Here is a 27,956-nt window from a genome sequence, read left to right as displayed (position 1 = left end):
ACAACAAGAGTTATGATATAGGTGTAACTAGTAATTGAAAATGATTTCAAGACAAGATTTCAAGGAGGTGGAAGTAGTATATCTTCAGCAAAATTATCCTCGTTAGTGGATCCCCTTGGATCCCCTTGGATCCCCTTAATTAATATTCCTAAGCGTCGAGGCAATGACGTCATCTATTGTTATAACCTAGGGAAAAAATGCGTTCCTCCATACTAATGAAGTGTCGAGGTTTACTAATGAGCGTCACTCTTGCACAAAGGAAACAATAGACATGCCCAGGCTTGCCCGCTCTATACCCACCCTGATTGGATCTTAAGATTTATATTGTCTGTTTTGAATAAAAAGCGGTTAGATTTCGAAAGCGTCATTCCTTCATTCAACTTAAACTCGCTGGGAAAACTTTTTTTCGATTTTCAAAACGTTAGTACCGTTGAAAATGGCTTTTTTCACTAACGTTATTGATCTTCAAGCTGCCTTGAGCGCTTGTTTAACTGTCCGCGACTGGGAGGTGTTGTTTGAAGCCCCGTTTGCTGGGAAAATTTATCTCCGATATTTCAGGTTATTCGTGACGATTATCGATCATTACCGTTAAAAAACAAAACACACACACATATATACACAAAGTGGCGCTGAAAACTCTATATTTCCTGTTTGTTTGACTATTACAAGACCGTTTTCTCCTACCTATCTCGAGGAAATAAAAAAACTATTAAAGTCACACACCGTTAGTCAGTTAATTATGCGGATCCACGAGCCTTAAGTTGCATACAAATTAGTTCAGTTCTGCTGGAAAAACCCAAGGGAGTATCTTGACGCATTAGTATATAATCAATTTTATATAACTTAACAAGGATCAATTAAAACACGCGACTTATAATTGCTAGCAATAGAACCAGACAAGAGATACCGTTTAAAAAACTTTATTAAAAAACAATGAAAAAAAGAGTCCGATACACAGCGATTCCTGCCTGCTTAAATTAATTTGCATGTTATGTTTGGCGCGCACTGAAAAAGTAAAACACGCTCAGAATTTACTGAAAATTCTTTATTTAAATCGTTTAACAATTCAAGTACAAAGCAAAGTTCTAATGACAGCGTTAATCCTGATCTTTATCCTCGTCATCGCTAGGGGGATAGAATGTCATTTTTGATGTCCTTTCATCCTTGTGTGTGATCGCTCCACAATCATAACATCGACGGAGAGATTCCTTGGCGTGCTTTCGTTCAAGAGGAATCTTGTGATCATATATAGGGCAAACTTTACAGTTATCTTCCCAAAAGCACTTAGGACATTTCATGACTACGGTATCATATCCATGTGAACTGTTGCAGTGTCGGCACGGATCATGAACTTTTGCCTGAGCTATTGTTGAATTTTCAACTGAGTCGCTACTATTCTCAGCCTCTTCTTCTTCCCAATCATTTTCCAGGCCGCTGTTATGAGACTCTTCAGGTTGGCTATTTTCAGAACTGGTTTCCTCCTCTTCACTGCTGTCTGACAAGTTTTCATCATTAGCCTCATTACCTGATTCGTCCTCTTTATCCTGGTATCCTCTTTCTTTTTCTAACAAATCGCTTAGAAGTTTTTTATTTTTGACCAGTCGCTTATTCACTCCGAGCTCTGCCAGTCCATCTAGGAAAGTATTGAGCGCACGGGGTTTGGCGACATCTTCGTTATGAGGGAGTAACACATACTCGACCAGCTCTGAAATGTTTGTTACTGGTATTGCGCGCTGGTTTCGGAGTAACAGTCCACTAGGTGTCCAGAACAAGATATTTTTAGAAGCAGCCATACTATGCAATAGTTCAGAAGCGTGCTTTCTGGAAACGGCGTTGGAAAGGTTGTTCAAGACATCTTTTATTCTTGGTTCTTCATTCTCGCTTTCATCATCAGAACTTTCGCTTTCTTCATGTTCACTCTCGTGTTCTTCTTCAACCAAATCTATCTTTCTCTTCATATTGATCAGCACTCGTTAAAAGAGAGACACAAATGACCAAATTTCAGAATCCACGGTCTCTTTTATAACATAAGATACCACAAGCTACTAATTGCAGGGGTCAGTAATTCTTGTATAAACCCACTACCCTCTTGCACAAGGACGCGTTTCTTTGTCTTGTAAGGAACATTTCGCTGAGCAAGATTTAGAAGAGCATCCTTATGCGAACGCAATATGGCCCTAACTTCTTCAGACACTGGTATGTTTTCTGTAAGTACATTATAAATAACTTGCAATAACGCATGCAACTGTTGTGGAGTAGCTGTCCTCAAGAGAAACTGACGCTGCTTGGAAGGGCAATCAGAAAGGAGCTGAAGGAAACCTCGGTTGTTCTTTACAACGCGAGACATGATCATGGAATGAGTTTAAGAAAGTAAGTTCCCCCCTTTTATTGTGTAGGGTGTGGGGGAAGCAATAGACTTGAGGAGAAGGAAAACACTAGAAATAAGGAGGAGGAAAAACAATAGAATTGAGGAGGAGGAGGGGGAGGGAAAAAATAGGGGTTAATTCTATATAAATGTGACACATTCGATGTTTTTTTTCAGTTCACGTTAAGTCTTCACTGAGTTGACATGAGTTGGTTCTGTTCTTTCTGCGAAAAATCCTTTAGTAGAAAAGATAACATGCAAAGACATATGTTTAATAAGCACAATGAGTCGCCGAGTTTCACACCATTCAGAGCTATGCCGTTTTCTCCAGAAAAATGTCAGCGGTTTCGCTTCCAGCATCCTTTTACTTCCATGATTGCCGGGATGACGGGGTCTGGAAAAACGGCCTGGGTTCGATCTCTATTGCAACAAGCTTCAGAGACAATTCACCCTCCCCCGGAGAGGATCGTTTGGTGTTATTCACAATGGCAGCCTGCGTACACAGAAATGCTAGTCGCCATGCCACATATTGAATTCGTCAAGGGCATTCCTAAGGCTTTGGAGCAGGATTCCTATTTTAATGTAAACACACGGAATTTGATCGTGTTTGATGATCAGATGATTGACGCCAGTAAAGACAAGCGAATTGTGAACCTCTTTACTCGTGGTTCTCATCATCGTAATCTCAGTGTGATTTATATCGTGCAGAATCTATTCCATCAGGGAAAAGGTAGCCGCAGCATAAGCCTTAACAGTCATTATTTGGTGTTATTTAAGAATCCACGAGACAAATTGAAATCTTGACTCTGGCGAAGCAAATGTATCCCGGCCAAACGGATTTCTTTTTAAATCAGTACGAAGAGGCTGTGAAAAGACCTTTTGGTTATCTGTTGATTGATCTGAAAACCACTACCCAAGACAACTGTAGATTGCGAACAAACGTCCTCCCCAGCGAAGAAGGCTTTAAGCAAGCAATATTTCAAGAAAACATTCCTCAAGAGCTTTTAAAATATCTGAAGCAGCAAAACATAGCGACACCCCCGGTACTTCCAGCTATGGAAGAAATAAAGGTATGGATGGCATGCTTTCTCGAAACGATCTCCGGGAAGATGAAAAAGCTAAACGATACTTTCAGTTGCAAAACAGATACCTGGCTTTTAAAGAACAATTAAATTCAAGAACACGACCGGAAGAAATAATCAGCGCTGTTCCAGACTTAACATCAAGGGCACTAGATTCTTCGACAGCAACGGCAGCATTCCCCACTCCCCTCAACCCTTTTAACGTAACACCTGAATTAACACAAGCGGTTATCTCTCAAAAACCATACAAAGAAAGCCTCACGCCTGCACCACCCTCAAACCCTGCTTTCCTGACCCCTCCTCCCACAGTAGAAACCCCATCACAACAAGCCCCGAAGCGAAAAAGGCGTCGGATTCAATTTGTAAATTATTTGGATGATCATGAAGCTCATGGCAAACGGCTGAGGAAACGTCGGCAAAAGAAATTTAATCCTTACAAGTACTCCATGGGTGAAGAAGATGAAGATTAATTAATTTCATCCGCTTAAAATCGCTGTGTATTTGACTCTTTTTTTTTCATTGTTTTTTAATAAAGTTTTTTTAAACGGTATCTCTTGTCTGGTTCTATTGCTAGCAATTATAAGTCGCGTGTTTTAATTGATCCTTGTTAAGTTATATAAAATTGATTATATACTAATGCGTCAAGATACTCCCTTGGGTTTTTCCAGCAGAACTGAACTAATTTGGATGCAACTTAAGGCTCGTGGACCCGCATAATTAACTGACTAACGGTGTGTGACTTTAATAGTTTTTTATTTCCTCGAGATAGGTAGGAGAAAACGGTCTTGTAATAGTCAAACAAACTTGAAATATAGAGTTTTCAGCGCCACTTTGTGTATATATGTGTGTGTGTTTTGTTTTTTAACGGTAATGATCGATAATCGTCACGAATAACCTGAAATATCGGAGATAAATTTTCCCAGCAAACGGATTGCAAGAGTGACGCTGCCAAGAGAAAGCGCGCTTTTATTCAAAATCTTAAGATCCAATCAGGGTGGGTATAGAGCGGGCAAGCCTGGGCATGTCTATTGTTTCCTTTGTGCAAGAGTGACGCTCATTAGTAAACCTCGACACTTCATTAGTATGGAGGAACGCATTTTTTCCCTAGGTTATAACAATAGATGACGTCATTGCCTCGACGCTTAGGAATATTAATTAAGGGGATCCAAGGGGATCCAAGGGGATCCACTAACGAGGATAATTTTGCTGAAGGTATACTACTGGTGGAAATATTCTTAAACACCAACAAATTTACAGGAAAGTTCGACAAAACTTTCAGAACTCATCCATGTCCCTTTTTCATTGTTGCAAGTACTGATATGCAGCCTTGTTTTGGTGACAATTTAGGCTGCATGATCGCTTTTTCTAGCATAAAGCAAGGTGTACCGCAAATAAATCAACAAATGTATTAATATTTCTTGCACTCACCATCAATATCTATGCCGATGTCTGGTCTCTCGAGCTTTAACACCAAAAGCTTTTTTACTGCATCAAATGTCAATGGATTGCCTCTCACATTCAGCTTTTTAAGCCCCTTCTGGTCACTGATGTCAACGGACATTTCTGTTAATTTGTTATAAGCTAAAAACAGCACTTCAAGCTTTCTCAGTTTCTGTATACTGTAAGGTACAGTGGAAAGCTGGTTGATGTTAAGGCACAGCTCTTTCAGCTCCTCCAGGTCACCAATACTATCAGACATGTGAATTAACTTGTTTTCATCCAAGTACAGTCTTTGGAGCTTTGTCAGATGACATACACTGTCAGGTAAAATGGACAGCTGGTTGTTGCTAAGGCTCAGCTCTCTCAGCTCCTTCAAGTCACCAATTTCATCAGGCAACGATGTTAACCTGTTTTCAATCATGTTCAGTCTTTGAAGCTTGACAAGTAGGCATATACTTGTAGGTACAGTGGACAGCAGGTTGTTGTTCACACTCAGCTCTCTAAGCTCCTTCAGGCCACCAATGCTATCAGGCAAGGCTTCTAACTTGTTGTCACCCAAATCCAGTTTCTCAAGCTTTGTCAGTTGCTGTATACTTGTAGGTACACGGGATAGTTTGTTGTTGCTCACACGCAACTCTCTCAAGTGCTTCAGGTCACCAATGTTATCAGGCAAGTCTTGTAACTTGTTTCCACATATCAAGAGTCGTTCAAGCTTTGTGAAATTTTGTGTAAAGCAGGTAGGCACAGTATATAACAGATTATGGCTCACACACAGCTCCTTCAGGTGACCAGTGTTATCAGGCAAGTTTGTTAAATTATTTGCGCCCAAGTGCAATTTTTCCAGCTTTGTCAATTCTAATATTTCGGTAGGTAAACAGGACAGCTGGTTGTTATTTACACTCAGCTCTTTCAACTCCGTCAGGTCAGAAATGCTGTCTGGCAAGTGCTTTAACCTGTTCCCATCCACCTTCAGAATTTTTAGATTTATCAGCTTGTTAATATCCTCCGGTAATTTTGTGAGATTATTATTTCTTAGATGAAGTCCTTCCAGATGCGTTTCATCTGTTATACCTTCAGGCCAATCTGAAAGCTGTCTTCCATCCAGACACAATTCTTTTGTTCCATCGTCATTTATTTTAACATGTTTTCTGAAATCCTCTCCGTATGATCGATTTGTCATCTTTGGATTTATGAAATAGATCTAAGCTCCTGTAGTTTTGGTAGTCTATAAGAAATGAAAATAATTATTTTTAATAAAACAACCTTAAAGTTTAAATAAAATTAATTCCTGCAGAACAATTGTGTAGTGTACATTTATTTAGTACTTTTCATGTTTAAGCTCTTCGCTCTTCGCAACACTCTTCACAGCAAGTTTGCTCTTCCTGTGTGAGATAACCATGAAACAAATCCAGCTAGTGGGCAGAGAGGGGACTCGAACCTGTGGTCTCCAGATTGCTAGTCCACGCCTCTAACCACTCGGCTAGACGTTGCCTTCCCGGTTCGGGAGTTTTTTGCCATTAAAGATCAGTCCCTCGGTCGAAAAAAAAAATGGCTTGGATATATGCCTGCCAGCAAACTGTACACTGTATAAATATCTTAGCGATCTACGACCCCAGTCATTCTGCACACTGCAAGTGTATGCCGTGTTCAAAGCTTTTTCCCACCATGGCTTCAGTCGCCATTTTTAACGCGTGAATGCGAGCATGCGCAATGAACGAGTTATCGTACTCTAAGGCGAATTCACTCGCTCGCTCGATCAATCAATCGCTTGGTATGTCGTGAATTTTTTGCAATTTCGGCGAGTTCTTACGGCTCTCTCTCTCTCTCCTTCAGTTAAAATACAGGGTTTTGGAGTTCGAAATCAAATAAAATAGTCCAAAGATCACTCGATCGCGGAAAAAGGATTTTGAAATGATAAACTGCACAAGCTCTCAAACGATTAAACCAAAGCGCGGACTTCACATGCATTTCTATTTTGGAAGAACGCTACAATACGGTTGTTATTGTTGTTGTTTTCACTATGGAAAATGCAAAAAAAAAAAGAAAGAAAAAACCGTTCAATTTACTTTAAAGATTCAAGGTAATTCCATGGGTGAAAGGCTAAGGGTAAAAAAAGGAAACTAAGAAAGACATCAGCTTCGCAATAAATTTCAATCGGGGTCCAGTATGAGCGATAAGATCGATTCAACAGAACAAAATTATGTAAACAATGAAAGTTTGCTAACGCAATCATCGCAAACTTTTGATGCATTTCTATATTTACGTTCACTTTGATGAAGCCAAAATAACAACTTTAACAAGATTGAAAGCTTCTTCCGATGTTTAAAACGCGACAGAAGCTGTCGATCATTTCAACGTAGAAAGGAAGAAAACGAAGAGGCCCCGAGCCCGGTCGACCCTCCTGGCTCGGTTTCCGAGATCTCGCCTCGCCACTCTTTTCTTTACAAAAATTTAGATGTGTTCATATGAGAACGCGGGCTGGCCCGGTTACCGAGATCTCGGTTTTTGCTACCGAAATCAGAACATCTTCTCGCTTTTCGCGTCGGAACATCTTCTCGCTTTTCCTGATCTTTCAGTTTCACTTACTCCTTTGCCCTTTTTCTTTCTATTTGAAGAGTGATCATTGCCATGGATACAGATACCCGCAAAGTCATCTTAGTAGGCATGCGTGTTTCACAATGTTGAACAAGTCAACACGGTAGCCAAACGAATGCAACACTGTTGTTCATACCTGAGAACAAAATAGATGTACTTGGACGATGTTGAAGACAATGTTTGATGGAAAACAAACTTCGTTTAACATCATGCAACATAGTGGCCAAACGAGTGCAACATAAAGATTCAACAATGTTGCATCAAAACGTTGCATCCGTTTGGCCGGGTCTTTACTTTGGCCTGATCCAGACGCCGCTCCACTGATGTGCCGAACCAAGTTCGACTCAGGAGCGAGGACTGATTGAGACTGCGTACTTTCTGCAGAACTTTCAGGAAATAAGTAACAATTTTCAGATTTTTCACCGAGACGCAAAATCGAGAATATTCGGTACAAACATGCGGCTGATCTGGTTGCAGCCATCCCTGTAATAAAAAAGGGTAAATAGCAATACGATAAAAGAAGCTAAACTTTGATGTGCATGACTTTTTCCGATAAGCTTTAAATTGCAAATTTACAAAAACAGCTGGAAAACAGGGTAAAAACGGCAGGAAAATCAAACTTATGTCAAGCCAACTCTCTCTTATAATAAAGCACAAAGCCTAGGCCGCGACAGTCACGTTTGTCCCTACTTCATAAGTGGCTTGTCACGATATTGAATTTTGAGCCAATCACAAGCACTGTCAAATTAAGAGTGATTTATGTATTAAAGTTCGATCCGCTCCAGTGTCGCATATCAATTAGTCTCCCTCGCGGCTGCGAGGGACACAGAACGCCTGCGAGGGAGACTTCATATCAATGCGAGAGACATCAAGTTGTTACTGACACAGACATACCAAACTGATTTAGACGCCGGTCTTTTTCCGTAATTCTCCAACTAAGTTTATTACATGACTGCAAAGGCGACTGGAACAGGCCTGTTAACTCACTGAAAATTTATAAAATAAGTGAAATTTAATAGTCACATTTGGAGAAATCATTTTCAGTTATTTTATAAACTCAAGACCACTCAAGTTTTGTTCATGTTCTTTCCTCGAGAAAGAAAATCGCGTTTTCTCAACACTTAATCAAATTTGAAAAATGTTTCCGTTTGGTGATTATTGCGATCGAGATATCAAGAATCTTACAGTTAGCTTTCGAGTAAATAGAACCTTGATCTTCCGTTCGATGCTCGGTTCTTCAGTGTAAGAATCGAGTCGACTCGATCTTTGATTTCACATTCAAACGTACACATCTTTAAATGGCACAGAATACAAATTGTACAGAGTAGCACAACAAACCAAATACTAACCAAGGGACAAATTTATCAGCTATAACAAAACTTAAAAATTGTGAAATAGAGTTCCCGGAACTAGTTCCCGGAACCTGGGAATCGAGAAAACCCCTGCAAAGTAGGCACAAGAGGATCAACCATTTTCTCTTCCATATGAACGGAAACTTGTCGCGATCCCTCCAATATTCATTATTGTGCACACGTTATGTAGACTAACTTAACAAAAAAAGGTGAAAGTAATCCGAATCCGTCTGGCCGTCAACATCATATCAGCGCCTAAAATCTGCGTCTTGTCGAGCAGATCAAACATGACAGAACATTTGCCGAAGATCGTCCGAAAACATCGCTTACCTGAACAAAACGAAATCCACTAGCTGGAAGAACAAATCCTGTGAACAAGATTTTGTGAAATATTTCAGACTATTTGCTCTCCACCACCGCTTTCGCTTTCGCTTTCTTGCCAACGTATGTGGGTTCTTGGGAGGGGTGCTTGGGGCATAACTACAGGAAGTTAAACTCCACCAGCTAGACCCTAGTCACATGCATGTGCGGGATAAGGAATACTTTAGAAAATAATACATCTGGCCAAATGGAATATTTAACGGTATAAATTACACGAATGTGGGGTAGTAGTTACTTATGCGGGACATGCATTACGGTCGATAGAGACTGACACAGAACAAACACCCCCACCCCTCCCCCCGCGTAATCCCCTTCACAGGACAAAGAGTCAAATATTTGAGGTGATTAAAATAGAGTAAACAGACGCCAGTCATGGTGTTTGAGCTTTAAACGTCACACCCGAGTCGCCTTGAATAATATAGTATGGTATGAGTTAAGATAAGAAATGAATCTGCGCTCTGTTCGACTTTTTAAAAACCATTTTAGTTACACGGCAATGTCAGGGCTTGCAGCGCAGGAAAAACGACGAAACCAGGAGTGGTAGGAAATGACGTACGGTTTCAGTAAAGAGAAAAAAAAAACAATTCAGCTTATTATGACACGGGCCGGGCAGATGCCCAGGGGCCAGATAGATGAAAAAATTCCATCACGTTCGTTCGTTTCACCAGGTCAAGGGTCTTCGGTTTCTGTTGTGAAACGTCTCTCTCCTCCGCAAACTTGAGAGGAGACTGGGAGAGTAAAATACAGCAATGAGGAGCGCAGGGACTAATGGGGACGACTTAGCTGAGGGACACAACGAGTGTTTTGATAATGACGAGATAAGCCTCAACCTTGTTCGGTATACAACAAGCACTTTTTGGCCGTTAACTTGTTCGGTTGTTACATAACGAGACGAATTCGGCCGTTATCCCAAATCAGTACAAAGTATGAGTACAAAGTATTAGTCCGTTGACTATATACCGAGACAAACGCGACCGTTATCCCAAATCAGTTAACGGCCGAATTTCATAATTCCCGGACATAACTCAGGCTAGGAACGTGGGGAGGTATAGTCTCCTTCGCAGCCGCTCCGGCCGGAGTCACGCAACGTTCCCCCCCACGAGGGGACGAGGAGCGTTGCGTGACTCCAGCCCGAGCGGCTGAGAGGGAGACTAGTGGGGAGGGGGAGCGAGTACAGAAAATTATTTTCAGGGAGTCAAAATCGATTTTTATCGCTTTAATGCAAGCTACAGTATACCGGGTAAAAAAAATTCAATTCAATTTACAAGTCAACAAATATTTTTCTACAGAATTTGCTATAGCTAAATTCCGGGAAAATTTATATCTGATTAGAAACATCTGTCAGATAAGGCCGTTGTTTGCGAGAAGCTGAAACAAAAACAACAATTTATTTCCATTTCCATATAATGAATTAAAGATAGATGGTATTGCATTAACAAATATAGTAAAAGTACAGTAGTAATGGTACTGCAATAATAAAAATAATAAAGTAATTTGCTGTGAGTTGAACAAGAGCATTTTTATAAGCAAAATGGAAAACCTTTTTTAATGATACAACTTTGAAATGTCTCGAGTTTACTGATACTCTTAGTGAAGATAACAAAACATTTCTTTTTAATAACATAGACCCTTTTATTTGTAAGAAACTACGTTATTTTGTTTTCCAGGCTTTCCAAAACAGAAAACAAAGTATGAGGTAGTGTTGTAAATAAATAAAATAAAATGATAAAAAAAAGTCTCCTTAAAAAAAGGCCCCGGATCCCCATTGAGAATCTATGTAACCAGGAGCTTATAATGTAACTTACAAACAGAGCGGGAAGAAGAGAGACCCTGGGAACGACGTTCTGACTTACAAAGAAACATTTTCTCTTACCAGGATTGCTCATGACCAGGATACGATACGAACGGGCAGTAAAGGAGAGGAGACTTCTTCGCAATATTTTTCCTCGCCTTCATTCGAGGGTCCGCCACGCCTGGCTTTTCCCCCCACCTCCCTAGCCAGGGCCATACCTCCCTAGGAGCTTGTGTCACGCCTGTCACGCAACCCACTCAAGTCCAAAATGGTGGAATTGCTTTTGGTTTTGTTGGTGGTTGGAGTCGAGGCTATATCGATCGCCATTGGTGTTTACTTCGTCAAGATAGTCCGCTCGAACGGTCTGTATTGATATTAACAGTCCTTATGTTTAATCAACAGTGCATTCTAAGGTCTCCTGGCTTGTAAACACTGCACATTGTAAATAGAGAATAACTTCAAGCTTCGCACCACTTCGCACCATACTAGAGCAACTAAGATTCAACTGCAGTGGAAGACAAGAGGAAAGACTCTGCCAATGTCCCTTACGTCCGAAAGACCAAAAATGTGGCATAGGGAGCAAAGGAATATATTTTTTTGTTTGCTGAATGCTGCTGGAAGATTGACGACCAAGAAACATTACTGTGTGAATGAAGCTTATATTATATATTCATCTAGGATGATCAGTTGTTTTTCCCTTCTGGACTGCTGCGTGCTAATATGCGACTGTGCAATTGCTGCATGTTAATGACTGTAAGCTCGACTTGCTATGTCTGTGAAGAAGAAGAACAACTCTTTAATAAATGTGCAGCTGATGGAGGACTCGACCATGGATGGTATTCATTGTGGTTGGTCAGTTTGTGAAGAGTTATCTGTAAATACACTTCTATCTAGTTAGTAAAACCCTTGGCTTTAGTTAGCTCATAACATAAATTTGTGTGTTGTTGCTTATTGAACCAACTTATTGTAAAAGCCAAATTAAAAAATCAAAATGTAATTTTGTAATTTTTGGTAGTATTGGTCGTGCAGTAATAGTATGATTTTGTGGATGGACTATGTGGGCAATCAGACACCATTAATGCAATGCAACAAATTTAATGCAACAGCTGGGCAATAATTGCTTTTTAATTTTTCCCATTCCCCACCCACACTCCAGGCATTAGTGGGGCATTTTCAACATTGTTCATCTTAGGGGGGGGGGGGGGGCATTTGCCTACCCCCGGGCATTTGACGGCCTCTTGATTTTCCACTCACAATACTGTTGCTTCATGATCATTTCAATGATAAATTTACCAGCAAAAACAATAAATTCATCAGTGAAAAACAGCATCTGAGGAGGAGATGGCCTGAGAACAGACTCTCAAGGGACTGCATAAGGGGAAGAGAACAGAGAGCGGGGAGTGGAGCAGAGCAAGGACAGTCCCTTGGATAGTTGTAATCATGTAATGGAGTGTATATGTGTGCTGGTCTGAATTAAGGAAGGGAAACTCACATATTTTGGTCAGAAATTGGGTAAGGGTTTCAAGTTGTGCACCACATCCACCCACCCAAATTTTTCGGCAATCCTTCCCCTGCCCTCTCACCGGAGCACAGCCACCTATAGCTAAGGTAAGGGAACACACCTACAGAAGAATCCCACTTCCTGTCCAGTCTATTCGCCTCCTGTGAACTTTCCAGTTCCCATACCATTTTCTAGCTATAAAAATATCCAAATTTCTTTACATCATTATTAGCCCTACTTATAAGGTACAAAACCAATCAGATTTTGAAAAAAAAAAATATTTTGAGTGGGAATCTCAATTAGCAATTATTGGTATCTCAACCAATATATTTTATCCATTTTGATACTGCTAGCGACTTAATTCAGTTGCATGGATAGTTATTCGTTCTTTGGACAACTGGGGCCAGATTGCTAATAATAATCACAGGATAGGAATCTCATTATTATATTGCTTGCAAATTGTGCAATTATTGTAAAACCAACTTTCCAGTGGGAACATGTCACAATCTTCTGTCTCTATGTAGATTCAATGATTTTCATAGCATTATTAGAATCTGGCCTCGGTTGTTCAAAGAGTGGATAACTTTATCCAGTGGATAAGTCACTATCCAGCTGATAAAATGTATTAGTTGGAGTACATTTTTATACACTGGATAGCGATTTCAGTACACTGGATAACGTTATCCATTCGATAAATCGCTATCCAGTGGATAAAATGTACTCCAACCAATACGTTTTATCCTCTGGATAGTGATTTATCCACTGGATAAAGTTATCCACTCTTTGAACAACCGGCCGGGACCTGATGTCAAAGACCCAGGGGGTGGGGAGGTTCTGCCTTGAGATTGAGACACTACATTAGTGACAAAGGTTCACCCCCCCCCCCCCCCCCAGGGGACTTAAATATAAGCCAAAGCCTTATTTTCTTTGACGAAAAAAATAACTAAGCTTGGGTTAGGGTTGTAATGTTTTATTCAAATAAGTGGCAAATCTAGATGATGGCAGGAGGGGTGGGGTGGGGTAGAGGAGGCAACTTGCACAGGCGTCATAAGAAAAAGAGACTGGGACGAGTACAGAAAACAGCCATAGCAACAAGCGTCAAACTTGCACGGCCGCCATTTTGATTACAAAAATGTCGCAAAATTCACGGATTCACGGAAAATATCCATGAAATTGCTTCTCTTAATACCTTTGCAGCAGCGTTAAAATCCATTGTTAAGTTTTGCTCTATACTTTTGGGTTGTGATGTTGAATGAACGCTTGTAAAGATACCCTCCTGCTTTCAACATGTCCAACAAAAGTCGACAAGATAAAACGAAAACTCCTGCACAAACATCGGCGCCACCACCTGCAAGCAATGATATTATACCCGGAAGGTTTACAGAATCTGACTGGTATGTAGTTAGTTGAAAAATCTAGTCTTGATTTTGTGTGATCGATTTTCCGATGTTGAATTGAAAAACACTGACATCAGTTGGAGAAAAATGTAAATGTACGTAAGCAATCAAGTTTAAGCTTATGTAAGACTAAGTTCTTACGCGTTTGAATGATTATAGCTCGAACATTTTAACTACACGTGAATGTTATTTGCGAAATGAGACGCAGGATATGAAATGAGAGATAACGACCCTTAGGTTGATGAATATCACTCTTACCAGGGGTAAATATTCTGTAATACGGAGGTGCATTATCTTGCTGTTTGCATAGTTTAATAAAAGGTATTATGGGCACATAACCCATCCTGTAATGGACACACTGTTATTATGAACAGCAGTTGAAGTTACAATGAACAAGAATTACTCTCTAAGGACAGCAAATCATGTGAAAGGGTCCGTTATAGCAAGTTCATTGTAAATGATGGAAACATTAAGGCTGCTAGCGAAGAGCTAAATACATTAATACTAAGGAACAATGCTCATTTCCAGGGCATTTTCTTGAACTATGGTCACTTCATCCCCAGACATCTAATCCCCAAGATTGATCAACTCATCATGAAGTTTGAAATCATCCCATGATATCAACCATTCACCTTTTTTTATTGGACAGCATCAAGTGTCAATATTGAGTGTGAATAAGACCAAAATCAAATCAAACAAAAAGATCGCATTGATCGCAAAAGTGAATATTGTGTTAGCATTATTATTAATTGGAAACTATTAAATTTGCAATGTATCTGTGTCAAAACAGTGCTTATGGTTTTTATGAAAGAAGCTGAAGAAACCTACATGCACTTGCCATGTCCTTGAAAACACACTTTAGTTTACAGACAACAACACTGGCACGTACATGTACTGTATAGCAAAGCAACAGCTGAATTCAGAGTTGTTCTTTTGATTAAAACAGTGACACTGAACATGTTTATGGGATAGGAAATCACTTTGAAGTTTCATCATGCTGAAAAATTTGGGGATGATTTTAAACCAAACCTAAAGTAAAGATAGCTGGGAAAGAAAAAACATGAAGACAAAGCAATGAGATTCAAATTGGCAGTCCTTGAGGTCAGCCATGACTGTGCATGCATTTGGACAGTCACTTTTTTTACTAGTGGCAAGACTAACCGTGCATTGTAATGAAAGCAAAAACATAATGGCCATGCATGTAGGAGTCAGCTTGCTTACATGTAAAATCTATCCTCAGAGAAAATTTCTAATATAAGAAAGATACTGGTATTCCTGTGTAGACAGACTTTTTTAGCTTGAGACTTAAATTCAGAGGATCAGTACCCTGTGACTTTGTCCTTGATCACAGCTCATTGAATAAGTGGAAGCAAATGAGAAAAGTCATAGGCTAATAATTATTGAAATTTCAACCTACAGTAATCAATCTAGATACCAGTCTCATCTGGCAAAGACTCAAATTTACGATTTGCCACCTTTTCTTGGCCTTCAACTGAGCAGACACCTTCTCCAGGTTTAAAGTTTCACCCATCCTACCTTGCCTTTACAAAATGAAATTTCACTCCTGGGGCATTTATTCCATAACTATGTTATGTTTTGTGTTGATTTTCAGGCATCATATGGTGGAACAGGAAGATGGTGAAGAGTTTGTGCTTGACATAGTCAATGAAATAGTGGAGTCCACCATGAAAGTGCTGCATGACAAGTACATTGTCAGTCAAACATTGCCATACACGATCCAGGAGACAAAAAATCTGCTGCTACAGCTTATTGAGGTAAATGTCGCATTTTGAGTTGGTTTTTATTCGAAAAATTTCAAACCAATGTGATTGTTGACTCGTAAATAGCACTGTATTAATTAAAGAACCCATTATATTTAGTGTCATGTTTCATTCAGCTGTGTGGTAAAATTTTAGCTTTAAATCTAACCATGTATACTTTCCTTTACTTCTTTTAAAAGGTTACTAAATTTAAGTTTTGCTCAAAACTCGTGATTTGGAATAGTTACCTCCCCCCTCCCTCTCTCTCTCTGCAGTCCCCCTTCTTGAGGCCTGCAAGTAAACACCCCCTCCCACAAGGGCAGCTTAATAGGCGGGTTTTACTGTAAATGGATCTTTTATACACTGAAGAACAAATTTAAGAATATTGTTATTATTATTCTCTCTCCTTCTCCTAGAGATTGAATATTATCCTGTATTTGGTTATATACAGCTGTACGTAATAGTACTGGTATACGTATGTTGTAATTCTAGTAATTTTTTAGTAGCGTCAAGAGTTGTTGAAATGTGGGAAGTTTTAAATGACCACTGATCCTCTAGAATTTTTGGGGACATGTGTACATGTACATGCTGTTCTGTCATGTTGTGAGACACTTTTTAAGGAGGGAGGAGGGGGGGAGTTAATAAAAATGACAGGTGTAAAGCCTCATACTTTATTGCACTTTTTAGTGGCAGTTTTTGGCCTGCGACATGGGAGAGGACAATCCAGCATGTGATTCTACATGGTTAGAGGAAGATGGTATGTGGTCCTCTTTATGGACATCTTACAGTGCAACGTGCCTTACCGTGGCCACTCGACTAACTTTTTTTTACTAGTTAGCCATAAAATGCAACATGACATGTTTTCAGTAATTCGTTGTTGGCCACTTGCCTGTTGGACTTTGCAAGGAGGCGTGACCATTAATCAAATTTGAGTATCGCGATTGGCTAACTTGTAAAAAAAAGTTTGTTGGGTGGCCATGGTAAGGCACGTTGCACTGTAACTTTATAGAAAATGTAAGTTATATTATTTGTGTTTGATACGATGATTTTCAAATTGTACATTCCATTGATCACAAAACTAAACCAATGACTACCAAAAAAAATTATCAAGCTATACCTTAATTTGTAATAAATTTGGTAAGTGACTGACCATCACACTTAATATTATTTTATGCAGCTTATTTATAATAAACAGCTGCAAAAAGAAAGCCTGAAAAAAATTCTGGCTTGAAAAGGATTCAAACTTATGATCTCTGCGAAACCAAATGAATGCAGTGCTCTCAGGCTACAAAGATTAACTGAGTTATCATTAGCCAGCTGGATCAAGCTGGTCAATAATTATTTATACTCCTAAGCACCATCTATAAAAAGGCCAATAGCCTTCTTGTAAGCTCGTCATTTAAGACACCATGCAAGCAAGTATAATTCAAGTTTTCACTGTTTTGAAATTCATGTACTGTTGGTTGCATCTGAGAGAGATCATTTGATAAAAAGATTGTACATGACTTTTTTGAGCATGAAACATGGTGGTCTCTCTTAGATGCAACTGGCAGTAATTGAAGGGATGTCACTACGTGCTGGCTACTGGTGAATTTCACTATCACAGGCTGAAATTTCAACACAACAAATTATTTTACAGTGAAACCTCCACCTGCGACCGCCTCTTGTAAGCAACCACCTGTCCAAAACACCAATTTTTTTCCATTCAAAGCCCCTATCATTAGAATCTCTCATAAATGACTACCTCTCATACCGCGACCACTTTTTGCCATGATGGCATTAAAAGTTTATGTTGTTTTTAACCTCTTGTACCTGTTAGCGGCCACTTGACACATGCTCTGATCTCCATGTTCTCTGCATGTACTATGCTACTCAGAGTTTGCGAGGAACCTTTAGTGACAACCTACAATGTAGCACTGCTTTTTATTTCAACTAGGAAAATGTATTCAATAATATCTCTTGGAATAAGTAGATATGTCAGACCTGTTCCCAGAGAAGACTCCCTCTGGTTTGACTCTTGTAAGCGACCACTCCCCATAAGCAACCACTAAATCTTGGCATTTTGGGTGGTCACTTATGGGAAGTTTGACTGTACCAGTACTTGAGACTGCAGTGTACATGTAATTTATCAAAGGTGCACAGTCCAAAGAGGTTTATTAAGACTGTATTCTTTTCTTCATGTATTTTTTAGAACCTGTGACACCAGTGACTGACTCCTGGGCTCAAGGATCTGTGCCTATAATGCTGCGACCATCGTCAGCATCATCAGCATCATCTGTCCAATCAGATCGCGAGTCTGAGCTATCTTCTGTAGTTGAGGAGAGGCCATGGTATGGCTTTTTAGATTGTTTGAATGTTAAGTGTAAAAATACATGTATAACAAAAAAAGAAAAAACAAAGGGCTGACTAACCATCACTCTGATTAAAGTATGTAGGCATAGAGTTAAACCACAAGGCAGTAAAATTGGTGTTATGCCCCTGTTGGTGATTACCCTGACTTCCAGCGTAGGTGCAGCTTATTATCTCTGATTTCATTTTTTGCATTGCACTTTAATAGTCAAGGCTATCTGTAGGAGCTGATAACTAGCAATTATGGCTGTCAATGCAACTTAACTAAGCTAAATTTTAGATTGTTTTACATGTACATCATGAAGAATCTACATCATTTGGAATCACACCATTCTTTGATTTCAGATTGTTCCAAGTCCTTTTACAGATAGAAGCATTATAGTTAATTTTCATCAGAATAATAGCAATGTTTAAATATCACCTATCATTTTGTCATGAATTAAGCAGATTTGCCTTACATGTATGCTTCACTCCAGAGCAATTGGAAGTGGACAAAGAGAGAGTTTATGGTGGTTTTCTTCTGAAGATATTCAATTTTACTAAGGATTACAACAACAATTACTGTACTTTTCATTAAATTTTGCATAATTTCTAAGGATTGTCTCCTTTTTAATACTTGGCAAGGCCAATGGAGGTAATGTTCTACTGTGATGTGTTTCTAATCTGTCTTGTTTTTCTTTTGATCAGTGCCCCTGAGCCGCCGTTTGAGGCCTTAGAAGTTTCCACCACACCTTTGTCAATCGCTAGCCCTGCTCAACCACCTCCCACTACAGCTGAGAGAAAACAGGACAAACCTGCAGAGGAGCCTGACAAGACTAAGGTACATCTGTGTGAATTTGTCACGCAGCAGCAATGCAGCAGCTTTAAAACAGGAAACAAATAAGAGGACAAAATGTAATTTGTCATTTGCCCCAGTTGAGTTCCCCTCCCCCCCTCCCCCCTTGAAACAGAAAACAGCAATTATTTTAATCTCACAGATGTTTTTTTTTCTTCCTGGTCATTTTCCTGACGAATTGGAGCTGACCTTCCAAAGGTTTTGTTTGCAACATTAAAACAGACTTTAAGTCTGATTTTTCTAGAAAACACCATGCAGTTACCTGTGCACAAAAAAAACTGACATTTGACTGATTTCTTTTGTCAGCATAACGACAAACACTTTGCTTGACTTGCTGAATAAGTCTTGTTAAATTCCAAAGGAAAAAAAGACATAGTTGACGCCAGTTTTTTATTTGTGTCCAGGGTTGTTTTTTTATTAGCATTTTCAAAAACCAAATACACAGCTTAGTTTCGGACATGATAACTGACCTCTGTGCCAAAACAAAGCTCTTCTGGAACAATTCCAAGGCCATAAAAGGCACTTACGTTAGTGTTGATAAAAACCCTACAATTTAAAATTAGTTTAGCTGTGGAGGCTATTTTTATGACCAATTATCCCAACAAATTACAGCCAGACTGCCCAAAAAATTGTCTCCTATCAAATTGAAAATTTCCCCAAGTACAGAAATAGATGTCTTTTTCATATTAAGTGATTTAAATTAATTTTTGTTGTTCTGTATTTTAGATCCAAAATAAAAAGAAAAAGCGTGGTCCATACTCATCACACAAAGGCAAGCTGCCGTCATTTTGTGGGGTTGATCTTACTCCGCTCACAGATGATTATGTTATAAATAAACAAGAAAGACAACAGGAAGATGGCAGGTATGACCACGCAGATACCAATGGACTCACAATGCTGTCATCATCTACGTCTATTCTCAAGGTACAGTTTGCTCTGGCCTGACTTAAAAACTCAGTAACTAATGCCCACTGATGCTAATTATATGTAAAATAAATTATTTTTATCATAAATAGTGACCCGTACAGCCCAGCACCACATTCATTGCAAAACTATTGACAAAATGCCCATGTGAGGGCAGCTAGTATGCATTTAAGCACCAGAAACATAAAAAAGGCCATACAATCCTGCTAGAAACAGGGACGGGTCCGCAAAGTGCAATTTTAAAGTTTTTTGTTCCATTAACCTAGTCTAAATCTATATCTAAATTTTGACTTCAACCATTTGGGTGATAACAAGCAGTTAATTAAAGCTAATTTTACTTTGGAAATTCATGTGTAACTAGCTACGTAATCTCATCCTCTAAATCAACTCTAAACAGTTTTAAATTGTCCATATGATGAAACACTTACCGATTCAGAGTAAGATCAGGCCAAATGGGGAAAAAAATTGGCTGTTGGCACACAGACCTAATGCAGCACTTAATCCGCACAGTATAATTACCATGATCTCAAGCAAAATGTTTTTTCCATCAAGGGACACAAAACTCACAGTCTCCTGTGGGGCTGGTCATATGGTGTTTAATTTTTGTACCCAACAAACCTGCCCCCCCACCCCCAACTAAAAAAACAGAAAAGTTTACAACACATATCTTTTTGGCAAAATTTGAGCTTTCAAAATTATCACAAATACACTAATAGATATATATCAGAAAACTCAAGCTTCCCCAATTCACATGAAAGAACTCGCCAAAGAAAGAAGTAGCCGATCATGAACTTAAAGAAGTTCCTAAGGCTAATGTTCCTTTTGGCATTTAGTCATTTTCAAGTTCCATAAGTTCCCCCCCATTTTCACTGTTCTTGTAAACACTTCTAATCATCTTAAAAAGTCAATTATTCCTGTGACAGACTTTACTTGACCTTGCAGTCTTTCGCTACATTTTGAGTGTTTTTGAACCTCAAGTGTCTTGAGCTCAATCAGGATTCAAAAAATCTTCTCCCATTGGGCATGAAATCATTATTGCAAGACAGCGGTCCAGTACACTTGCTCTCTGTTCAGTATGTAAATGGTATTAAACACGTTGATAATTTCTTAAAACCTTGAAGTTGTCACCTTTGTTAAGTTCAGTGAAATCCCAGTGCATTTAAATGTTACATACCGTAGTTCTAATTTATACTGTATTTTTGTCCTATACTTGTCTGAAAAGTAAATAATTCCAAGCTTGTTATAGCCTGCCAGCAAGGTCTCTTTAGATCAGCTGCCTCTGCCTCCACCCCAATCTTCTCATGCTACAAATTGTATCTTCTGTGGCTGACCTAAAGGGAGCTTGCTCCCAGGCTAAGGTTGTTAACTAAATTTTCTCTGTCATTATCAACTGTTGTTCGCCATATTATGAACTTAAACTGATCTGAAACTACAGTGTATAAACACATATATTTTACTAAATGGAATTTCTTCATTTTGGTCTTAAAATAAACAGCTACATTCAGCAAGCAGTAGGTTGGAAAGTTGTTCATGGTCATCAAAGACCAATTCTTCTCGATCCTGGAGTGCTAGTCGCTTTTCTGATTCACAGGTAACAAGTCAGCTTAAATGGTCCAAGCTAAATAAAAAGTTAATCTTAAATTTTAAATGAACCTTTCTTTCTAAATTGTGTAATCAAGTCTGTCTTGCTTTAGGGAATTTTAACATATTAAAATAAACAAATCTTGATCTTTGCATTATTGAAAAATGAATATAAATATATTCTTCTCAAAACTGTGTGTTGGGTAACCCTGAAAAAAAAACTGCCCAGGTTTCCAGTACATAACCCACACAAACACTGGACTGTTAAATAAACACTACAGTCCAAGGCAAACACGTTGTTTGCTCAACACAATGAATACATATTACACAAGACCCTTAAATCATACAGACAGAAAAATATGTATGAAAAATGGTTTAATAAAATGTGAACGACAACAGAATGTCATTAACAATACTAATATAAATTGTAAAAATTAAACCACACTTAACTCGAAAATTATTTGAAGTGTATGTTCAATGTAAATTATACAATGTAACTACCTTACATTCTTAAAACATTTTATAAATGGGTTGTCACTAGACTCTTGGACTCTTACTTTAACTGATAAAAGTTCCCAAGGGGTGAACGTTGTGGTTTAAATTTAGTTTTGATTGAAATTTTTTCAAACTAGTAGTTAGGTTTTGATTTTTTTTTTGTTGTCTTCAGCAGATTCATGACATTTGCCATAATCTAGAACAGACCAGAATAAAAATCAAACTGTTTTGTTAAATTTCAAATCCACTTAAGTGGTGAAAATCTCCATTCCACCCACTTTTTCATCACATTAACAAATGCACCCCATATCTTCTAAAATCCTGGCCAGTAAGAGATCATATGACCTTAAAATCTCGTATGAATTCAAAGTAGCAAAATCTTTCCACTATTGGTTGATTTTCAAAACACATGGTGGGAGCTGTTCAGCTTATATATTAGTTTGTAGAGCACTGCACCGGTATCGCAGAGGTCATGTGTTCGAATCCTATTCAAGCCTGAATTTTTTTTCAGACCATTTTTTTTCGCAACTGCTTTTGTTGGATGTGATAGTCTCAATTTGTTTCAAAGTACTTAAATCTGTTGAGAAGTATGGTCAGAAAGATTGAATATCAGGATAACAGTCAACACACGAAACATCACAGTGTGGTTAGGGTGACTGTGTCATCCCAGGCGCATGCGCACGTTGATGAGAAGCACTTTGAAATCGTTGCCCCAACTTTTTAAATACCGTCGGAGAGTTCAGGAAGCTGCTTTTATCTGTTTGAATCGCGTTCATCTTGGGAAAGTGAGCTGAATGTTTTACTGTATTTAAACGTTCTTTATTAAGTACAGAAGCTGTTTGTTGTGATATAGTTTTGAAAGTTTTTGCAATGACGGAAAAAATGTCGCAGTATTTATGAAACAGTAGACCCTTCTCCAAAATGGCGGCAACAGATTTGAATGAGATCTAAGCCTGCGTGAGCCCAAGCCCAACATTGTAACCCATAAAATTGAACTGAATGAAAAACTGATAACAGCACTGGAAAGAGCACCTTTACTTTAGTAACGTTGCAAAGTTCCAGCATATTAGGTGTTATATCAGCTTAGGAAATGTGAGATGAAATTTGACCAATTTACAGACGTTTGTATGACTAGGGGTATACGTCATATCCTTAGTCATACAAACGTCTGTAAATTTTTCATTTTTAAACTTACATTTTCTCAGCTGATATTACACCTGATATGCTGAGACTTTGCAGGGTTACTAAAGTAAAAGTGCTCTTTTTAGTGCTGGTATACGTTTTTAATTTTAACTTAGTTAAATTTTCGGCCGCCATTTTGGAAAAGGGTCTATTCTCTCTATTATTATTACAAGGAACTGATTTGAAGAATATTGAGGAGAGTTTGAATGTCAATACAGCCAACTCTCGCTCTGCGGACATTTTCCTATTACTGACATCTCGATAATACAAACAGCAAAAAAAATTACAGACGTTTGACTGTAATTAATTCCTGCTATTATGGACTCTTGCTATTAAGGACACTAACTCGCGGTCCCGAGGGTGTCTGCAATAAAGGGAGGATTAATTGTGTGTTAAATATACAGGAAGGTGGGATGGGGAAAAAACTGAATCGAAAACATGCATTGAAATAGCCTTTTTTGACCCTCATGGTCAGGGAGAATCTAACTATTATTTTAGCTTTTGCGCCAAAACGTTGATTATTTTTCATTATCCTTGGTTATGAACAGGCTCAGTATGGCCGTCCGCCTGGCATCAAGGATGTTCTTTATGATGAGCGTGGGAATGTAGTAGCTGTGATGAAGATTTCCCCTGATAAACTTCCTTCACACAGGTAAATGAACTCTCTCTTGAACCCACTTGCTCAAAGGTAAACAAGAACCCTTTCTTTGTATCACTGTAAATAGCTCAACTGGCTCAACCTTGTGTAGCGTGAATGGCTCCACAGCAACGGAATGGTCACACTTCCAAATATTGCTCACACACATGTTACAGCCATCTTGTACAACAAGAAATGCTCTGTAGCTTTCGTTTGAATGGTTTATACACTAGGATCAGGCATTTACAGACCGAGAAGTTAGAACCAACTTGTACAGCATAATAAACTGCAACACAGGAAAGTACTGCTCAGTAGCTTTCATTTGAATGGTCACACTTTGGGATTTCATACACAGACTCGAAAGTTAGAACCACCTTGTACAGCATAATAAACAGCAACACAGGAAAGTACTGCTCAGTAGCTCTCATTTGAATGGTCACACTTTAGGATTTCATAAACAGACTCAAAAGTTAGAATCACCTTGTACAGCATAATGAACAGCACCACAGGAAAGTACTGCTCAGTAGCTTTCATTTGAATGGCCACACTTTCCTCCACAGACTCAATAGAGTATATGAAATCGTTTTGTACAGCGTAGTATATTTCAGCACAACACCAAAGTCCTACTCAATAACATCATGCATCATTCAAGTTTCCAGTTGTGGCTGATGATGTTACTTCACCTTTCTGTACTCACAGAGTTCGCACTAAGTTTTCAGTCGTGGATGATGAAAGTGACGGACAGGCAGCGCGTGTCCGTGCGAGAGCAAGAAAACTGGGACCGAGTTCACAAAATGCAGAAACGGGGAGGGACTGGAAACCTTCCAAAAGTATGAGTTACAGGCATAATATTGATATCAGCCCGGTAAATAACAACTCGTATCAGATTGAGGATACTGGTCAGATAACACCGCTGCCGCCTCCCTTGGTAAGTGCATGTTTCTATTTTGTTTGTGTTAACAATGTAAGAGAGTCGACTACTACATTTTTCGACATGTGATGTATGAAACTAGCTTAGTGGTTTTTGTGGCCTGATTCTGATGTTGACCATGATTATTGTGATGGTGGTGGTGATAATAGTGATGATGATGAAAGATCACATGACGAGAACAATTAAAAAAAAAACTAAAATAATACTATCCTCAGTAAGCAATTGTTAAATGCACAATTTAACTTAATTTCTCCCCAGTAAGTGCTTGAAAATTCATGCAACTCTTAATCCACACGGGAATGAACGAATGCTTTTCATTCCACTAATTTATTCTTGTTTGCCACGTTACCATGCCCCACCCAATAGCGTAGCTACACTGCTCACTCTCTATATAAACACAAACAACCAACAATACCTTGATTCACTCTGACAAAGGGCTAACGCTCGAAACGTTAGCGCTTGAATCTCTTTAGGGTGGCCAATTTACCTTTAGTTATCAACTCTGTTGATAAACCAAACATTCGTTTCTACTCCCTACCGACGCAGCACCACAGTGTCTTTAGAAACGATCCCGCTTATCCATTTGTATAGTCGATTCTTTGAATGAAGTATGTTGTTGCTATTAGTTCTAGGAGTATTGAGTGGTTGTTGTTACAGGAAACGACTAAGAGATCTCGACTTTTTTCAGGTTGATACGATGGATATATCTGCTGGTGTGTTGGTGCGAGAAGGAAAGATTGTCAGACGAGGCCCAAGACAGGTAATCCACAAAAAAACTTCTTTTAACGGTTTGTCCAGGACCACCTTTCTTGATAGTTTTCCAAGCCACCTTTTCCAGCACGTAACGAATTTATTTATTTATTTAGTCCTGTTAAAATGAACACGATCGAGAGCCGGTGAAAAATTCAGTTTTCTTGCAAATGTCGTAAAACCAAAGCCCCTAGAATTGATCTGCTCTCCTCTGCTGCTCGCATATTTGCTGACAGGTGGTTTTCCATGTCCAAAGCACAAATAGTATCAGTTTTTCTGTTTGGATCACAGCTACTTTCTCCTAAGCAAAATAATGATCTATTTTTTCATGTCCAGTCTTTTACATCTGAATCGAAGAGATTTTATAAAAGTTCCTAGATGTGTATTTTCCACCCGTTAGCATTGCTTAATGCTGCTTTTTGTTAATTTTGCTGCCGCTTTGACTAATTATTATTTAATGTTAATTTTTCAATTCAATGTTATTTCGAAGTGAGCCCTCTCGATGAGTCTTTTTTTCTCTTAGGGCAAACTTCGACAATAAAATATGTTTAATTAAAAAAATGAATAAAACCAAAGCCAAAGATTGCATCTTGCCGTAAAATTACAAGGAAACACAAATAACGCACTAAAGTAATCAGAATTTAAAGACCAGTGCAAAGCGCGGGAAAGCTCACTGGGTGCCCAGCCTAGAAAACTTGCAACCAGTGCTAAGCGCCGGAAACTTGCAATTTACAGACGGTGCTAAGCGCGCGCAGGGAAACGTCAGATGGTGCCAAGCGCTGAAAAACATGCAACGGCATGCTAAGGCATGCTAATGGTTGTATGCTAAGTTTAATGGCTTTTTTCGCCGACACGAATGTGAGCAAAGGAAAGAACGAAGACGCTATTTCTGTTTATGGACCGAAGAACATTTCTACCGGAGAAAACGCCATTTGAAACAGCTGAACGAGCGATCGAAAGTCCTGAACGCGCTTGCAACCAATCTAATTGTATCTGAACCATGAGTGGAACCAAAACGTAGTTGCTTCTAGCATCCATGGCAAACGAATTAAAAACTTGTTCATTGAATGGGTCATATTTCGATGAAATGTTGTCTTATTTTTTTTAGATGCCTCGCCGGGTAGAGAAGACACCCTCCACAGCCTGTCTACAGCCTCTTGATAACACGCGTCCCGCGGGACGGGTCATTAATGATCTTCTGACCCGTTCGTCTCCTGTGATTAGACCATTGCGGGCAACTGAGCCCATCCCACCGATAGCGCCTCAGCCACCGACTTATTCATAACGTTGTGGCTACTTGCCACGATCATGATGATTGAAAGGACTTACATGATCCTCTAGCATTTTAAAACGGCTTGAAAAATGTTCGTGTGTTGGTGTTTACGTTGACAAGAAGTAGTTTCCAATTCTTAAATTCCGTAGTCTCCCCCTTTCGACGTAACGCATTTTCATAACCTAGATGAAGGAATAATAATTTGAGTTTTATTCCCATCAGTAGGCATTTTATGCATTAAGAAGAAAAATGTCTTGCCCAAAAATTGTGTTAACCATTTTATAGAGGTTTTCATCCACGGACACAAAATCTATAGAACCAATATATAACAAACAATTGTAGTAGGATTTTGTTCATACCCTCATAAATGACAGAGCGAAATTACTTGACTCAACACTTGACTCAATTCTGACAGTATTTATTCATTTTTCTCCCATCCAGTATTGAGTAAAAGGTAGAGGAGACCTTAAGTGGTGTAGTTAAATTTCTTTTTAATTAAAGGGCTGTAACCGTCTATGTTGTTATAGCGAACTTACAGCAGAGAGGTGAAACAAGGTTGTATATATTTTTCGTTTATTGTGCCTTGTAAATACACTTCTTGAACAATACTGGTGTCGTTTGTTTGCGTCGTTTAACCTAATTCAGCATTCGCGGCAAATTTGTTCCAAGAACCAGAAAAACTTACGAAAATCGCAGTCTTTCAGCCAAGTGACAAAACAAACTACTGATACACATCGCTTTTCGAGGTGAATGAAATGAGAGCTGAACAGCGAATAGACTACGAATATGATAGCAAAGCGAGCGAACGTGCACGCGCGAAAATTGCCTCTCGAGAGGACACGCGGGGAAAGCAACAAATAAGGGAAGTGGTCAAAACTACTACACTCAAACAGGACCCACCATACCCCAAAATAGATGGTGTTCTCTGCCTGCACCCTCCTTCCTCAACCTCAAAAGATGGTGTCTTTTTTGCATAGCCACCCCTCTATCCAGCAGTAAAAGATGACAATGAGATTCAAACCTCACTCTTCTTGTTTATCTAGCAATGTTGACTCTTGCTAGCTGAATATTTGTGTCAACTGAAATGCTAAACCCTACAAAATTTTGTCGATAGCCCCTCTGCCACATACAAGGCGGGTCCTCTTCGAACAAACTTGCTATAACCGGTTCCCTAAGGGAGGCAACTTTCGCTCGTCGCGTGCCCTCGTGATTCCCTCGCTTTACCATGTCTGAGATAAATAAAGGACTGCTGGTAATCTAAACAGAGTGTAGATTCTTAGTATGTGAAGTATTTATTTGGCCTTTGTTTAAGCCAACCCGATATTGTTCAGGCC

General features: G+C 39.1%; 3 protein-coding genes and 1 long non-coding RNA gene across 7 annotated transcripts in view; 2 read left to right on the top strand and 2 right to left on the bottom strand.

Annotated features, from left to right (window-relative positions):
• The window catches only part of LOC146485489 (uncharacterized), a 4,425-nt gene extending 2,033 nt beyond the window's left edge, over positions 1-2,392 (bottom strand). Inside the window, exon 1 of the mRNA XM_085103197.1 lies at positions 1,193-2,392. Coding sequence (XP_084959323.1) covers positions 1,193-1,958 — 766 coding nt within the window. The 5' untranslated portion in view covers positions 1,959-2,392. The remainder of the gene's footprint in view (positions 1-1,192) is intronic.
• Positions 1-9,457, bottom strand: part of LOC146485488 (uncharacterized) — a 46,277-nt gene extending 36,820 nt beyond the window's left edge. For 2 of the 3 annotated variants that reach the window (XM_085103396.1, XM_085103399.1), the window contains exons 1-3: positions 9,165-9,457; positions 8,377-8,468; positions 4,876-6,112 (exon numbers count right to left, since the gene is read on the bottom strand). In XM_085103396.1, coding sequence (XP_084959522.1) covers positions 4,876-6,067 — 1,192 coding nt within the window. In that variant the 5' untranslated portion in view covers positions 6,068-6,112; positions 8,377-8,468; positions 9,165-9,457. The remainder of the gene's footprint in view (positions 1-4,875; positions 6,113-8,376; positions 8,469-9,164) is intronic. The other variant, XM_085103398.1, reaches the window with a different exon arrangement.
• Positions 9,458-9,931: 474 nt separating this feature from the next.
• LOC146485487 (uncharacterized) lies at positions 9,932-12,004 on the top strand. The gene is made up of 2 exons (XR_014863369.1): positions 9,932-10,053; positions 11,092-12,004. It is a non-coding gene; the product is annotated as an uncharacterized LOC146485487 (long non-coding RNA).
• Positions 12,005-13,593: 1,589 nt separating this feature from the next.
• LOC146485486 (uncharacterized) lies at positions 13,594-27,230 on the top strand. 2 transcript variants are annotated; one of them, XM_085103348.1, is made up of 11 exons: positions 13,594-13,902; positions 15,518-15,680; positions 16,353-16,422; positions 17,857-17,995; positions 18,702-18,834; positions 19,576-19,773; positions 21,269-21,364; positions 23,580-23,683; positions 24,368-24,596; positions 25,288-25,359; positions 26,458-27,230. In XM_085103348.1, exons 1-11 carry the CDS (start codon positions 13,796-13,798, stop codon positions 26,632-26,634), a joined length of 1,488 nt encoding a protein of 495 aa, XP_084959474.1. In that variant the 5' UTR covers positions 13,594-13,795; the 3' UTR covers positions 26,635-27,230. The 2 variants fall into 2 exon arrangements, with proteins under 2 accessions (XP_084959474.1, XP_084959475.1); XM_085103349.1 differs by lacking the exon at positions 21,269-21,364.
• Positions 27,231-27,956: the final 726 nt, after the last annotated feature.

This window comes from Pavona decussata, unplaced genomic scaffold, assembly GCF_977016875.1.
Source record: "Pavona decussata unplaced genomic scaffold, jaPavDecu1.1 SCAFFOLD_26, whole genome shotgun sequence".
NCBI lineage: Eukaryota > Metazoa > Cnidaria > Anthozoa > Scleractinia > Agariciidae > Pavona > Pavona decussata.
This window is presented reverse-complemented; position numbering and strand designations above follow the sequence as displayed.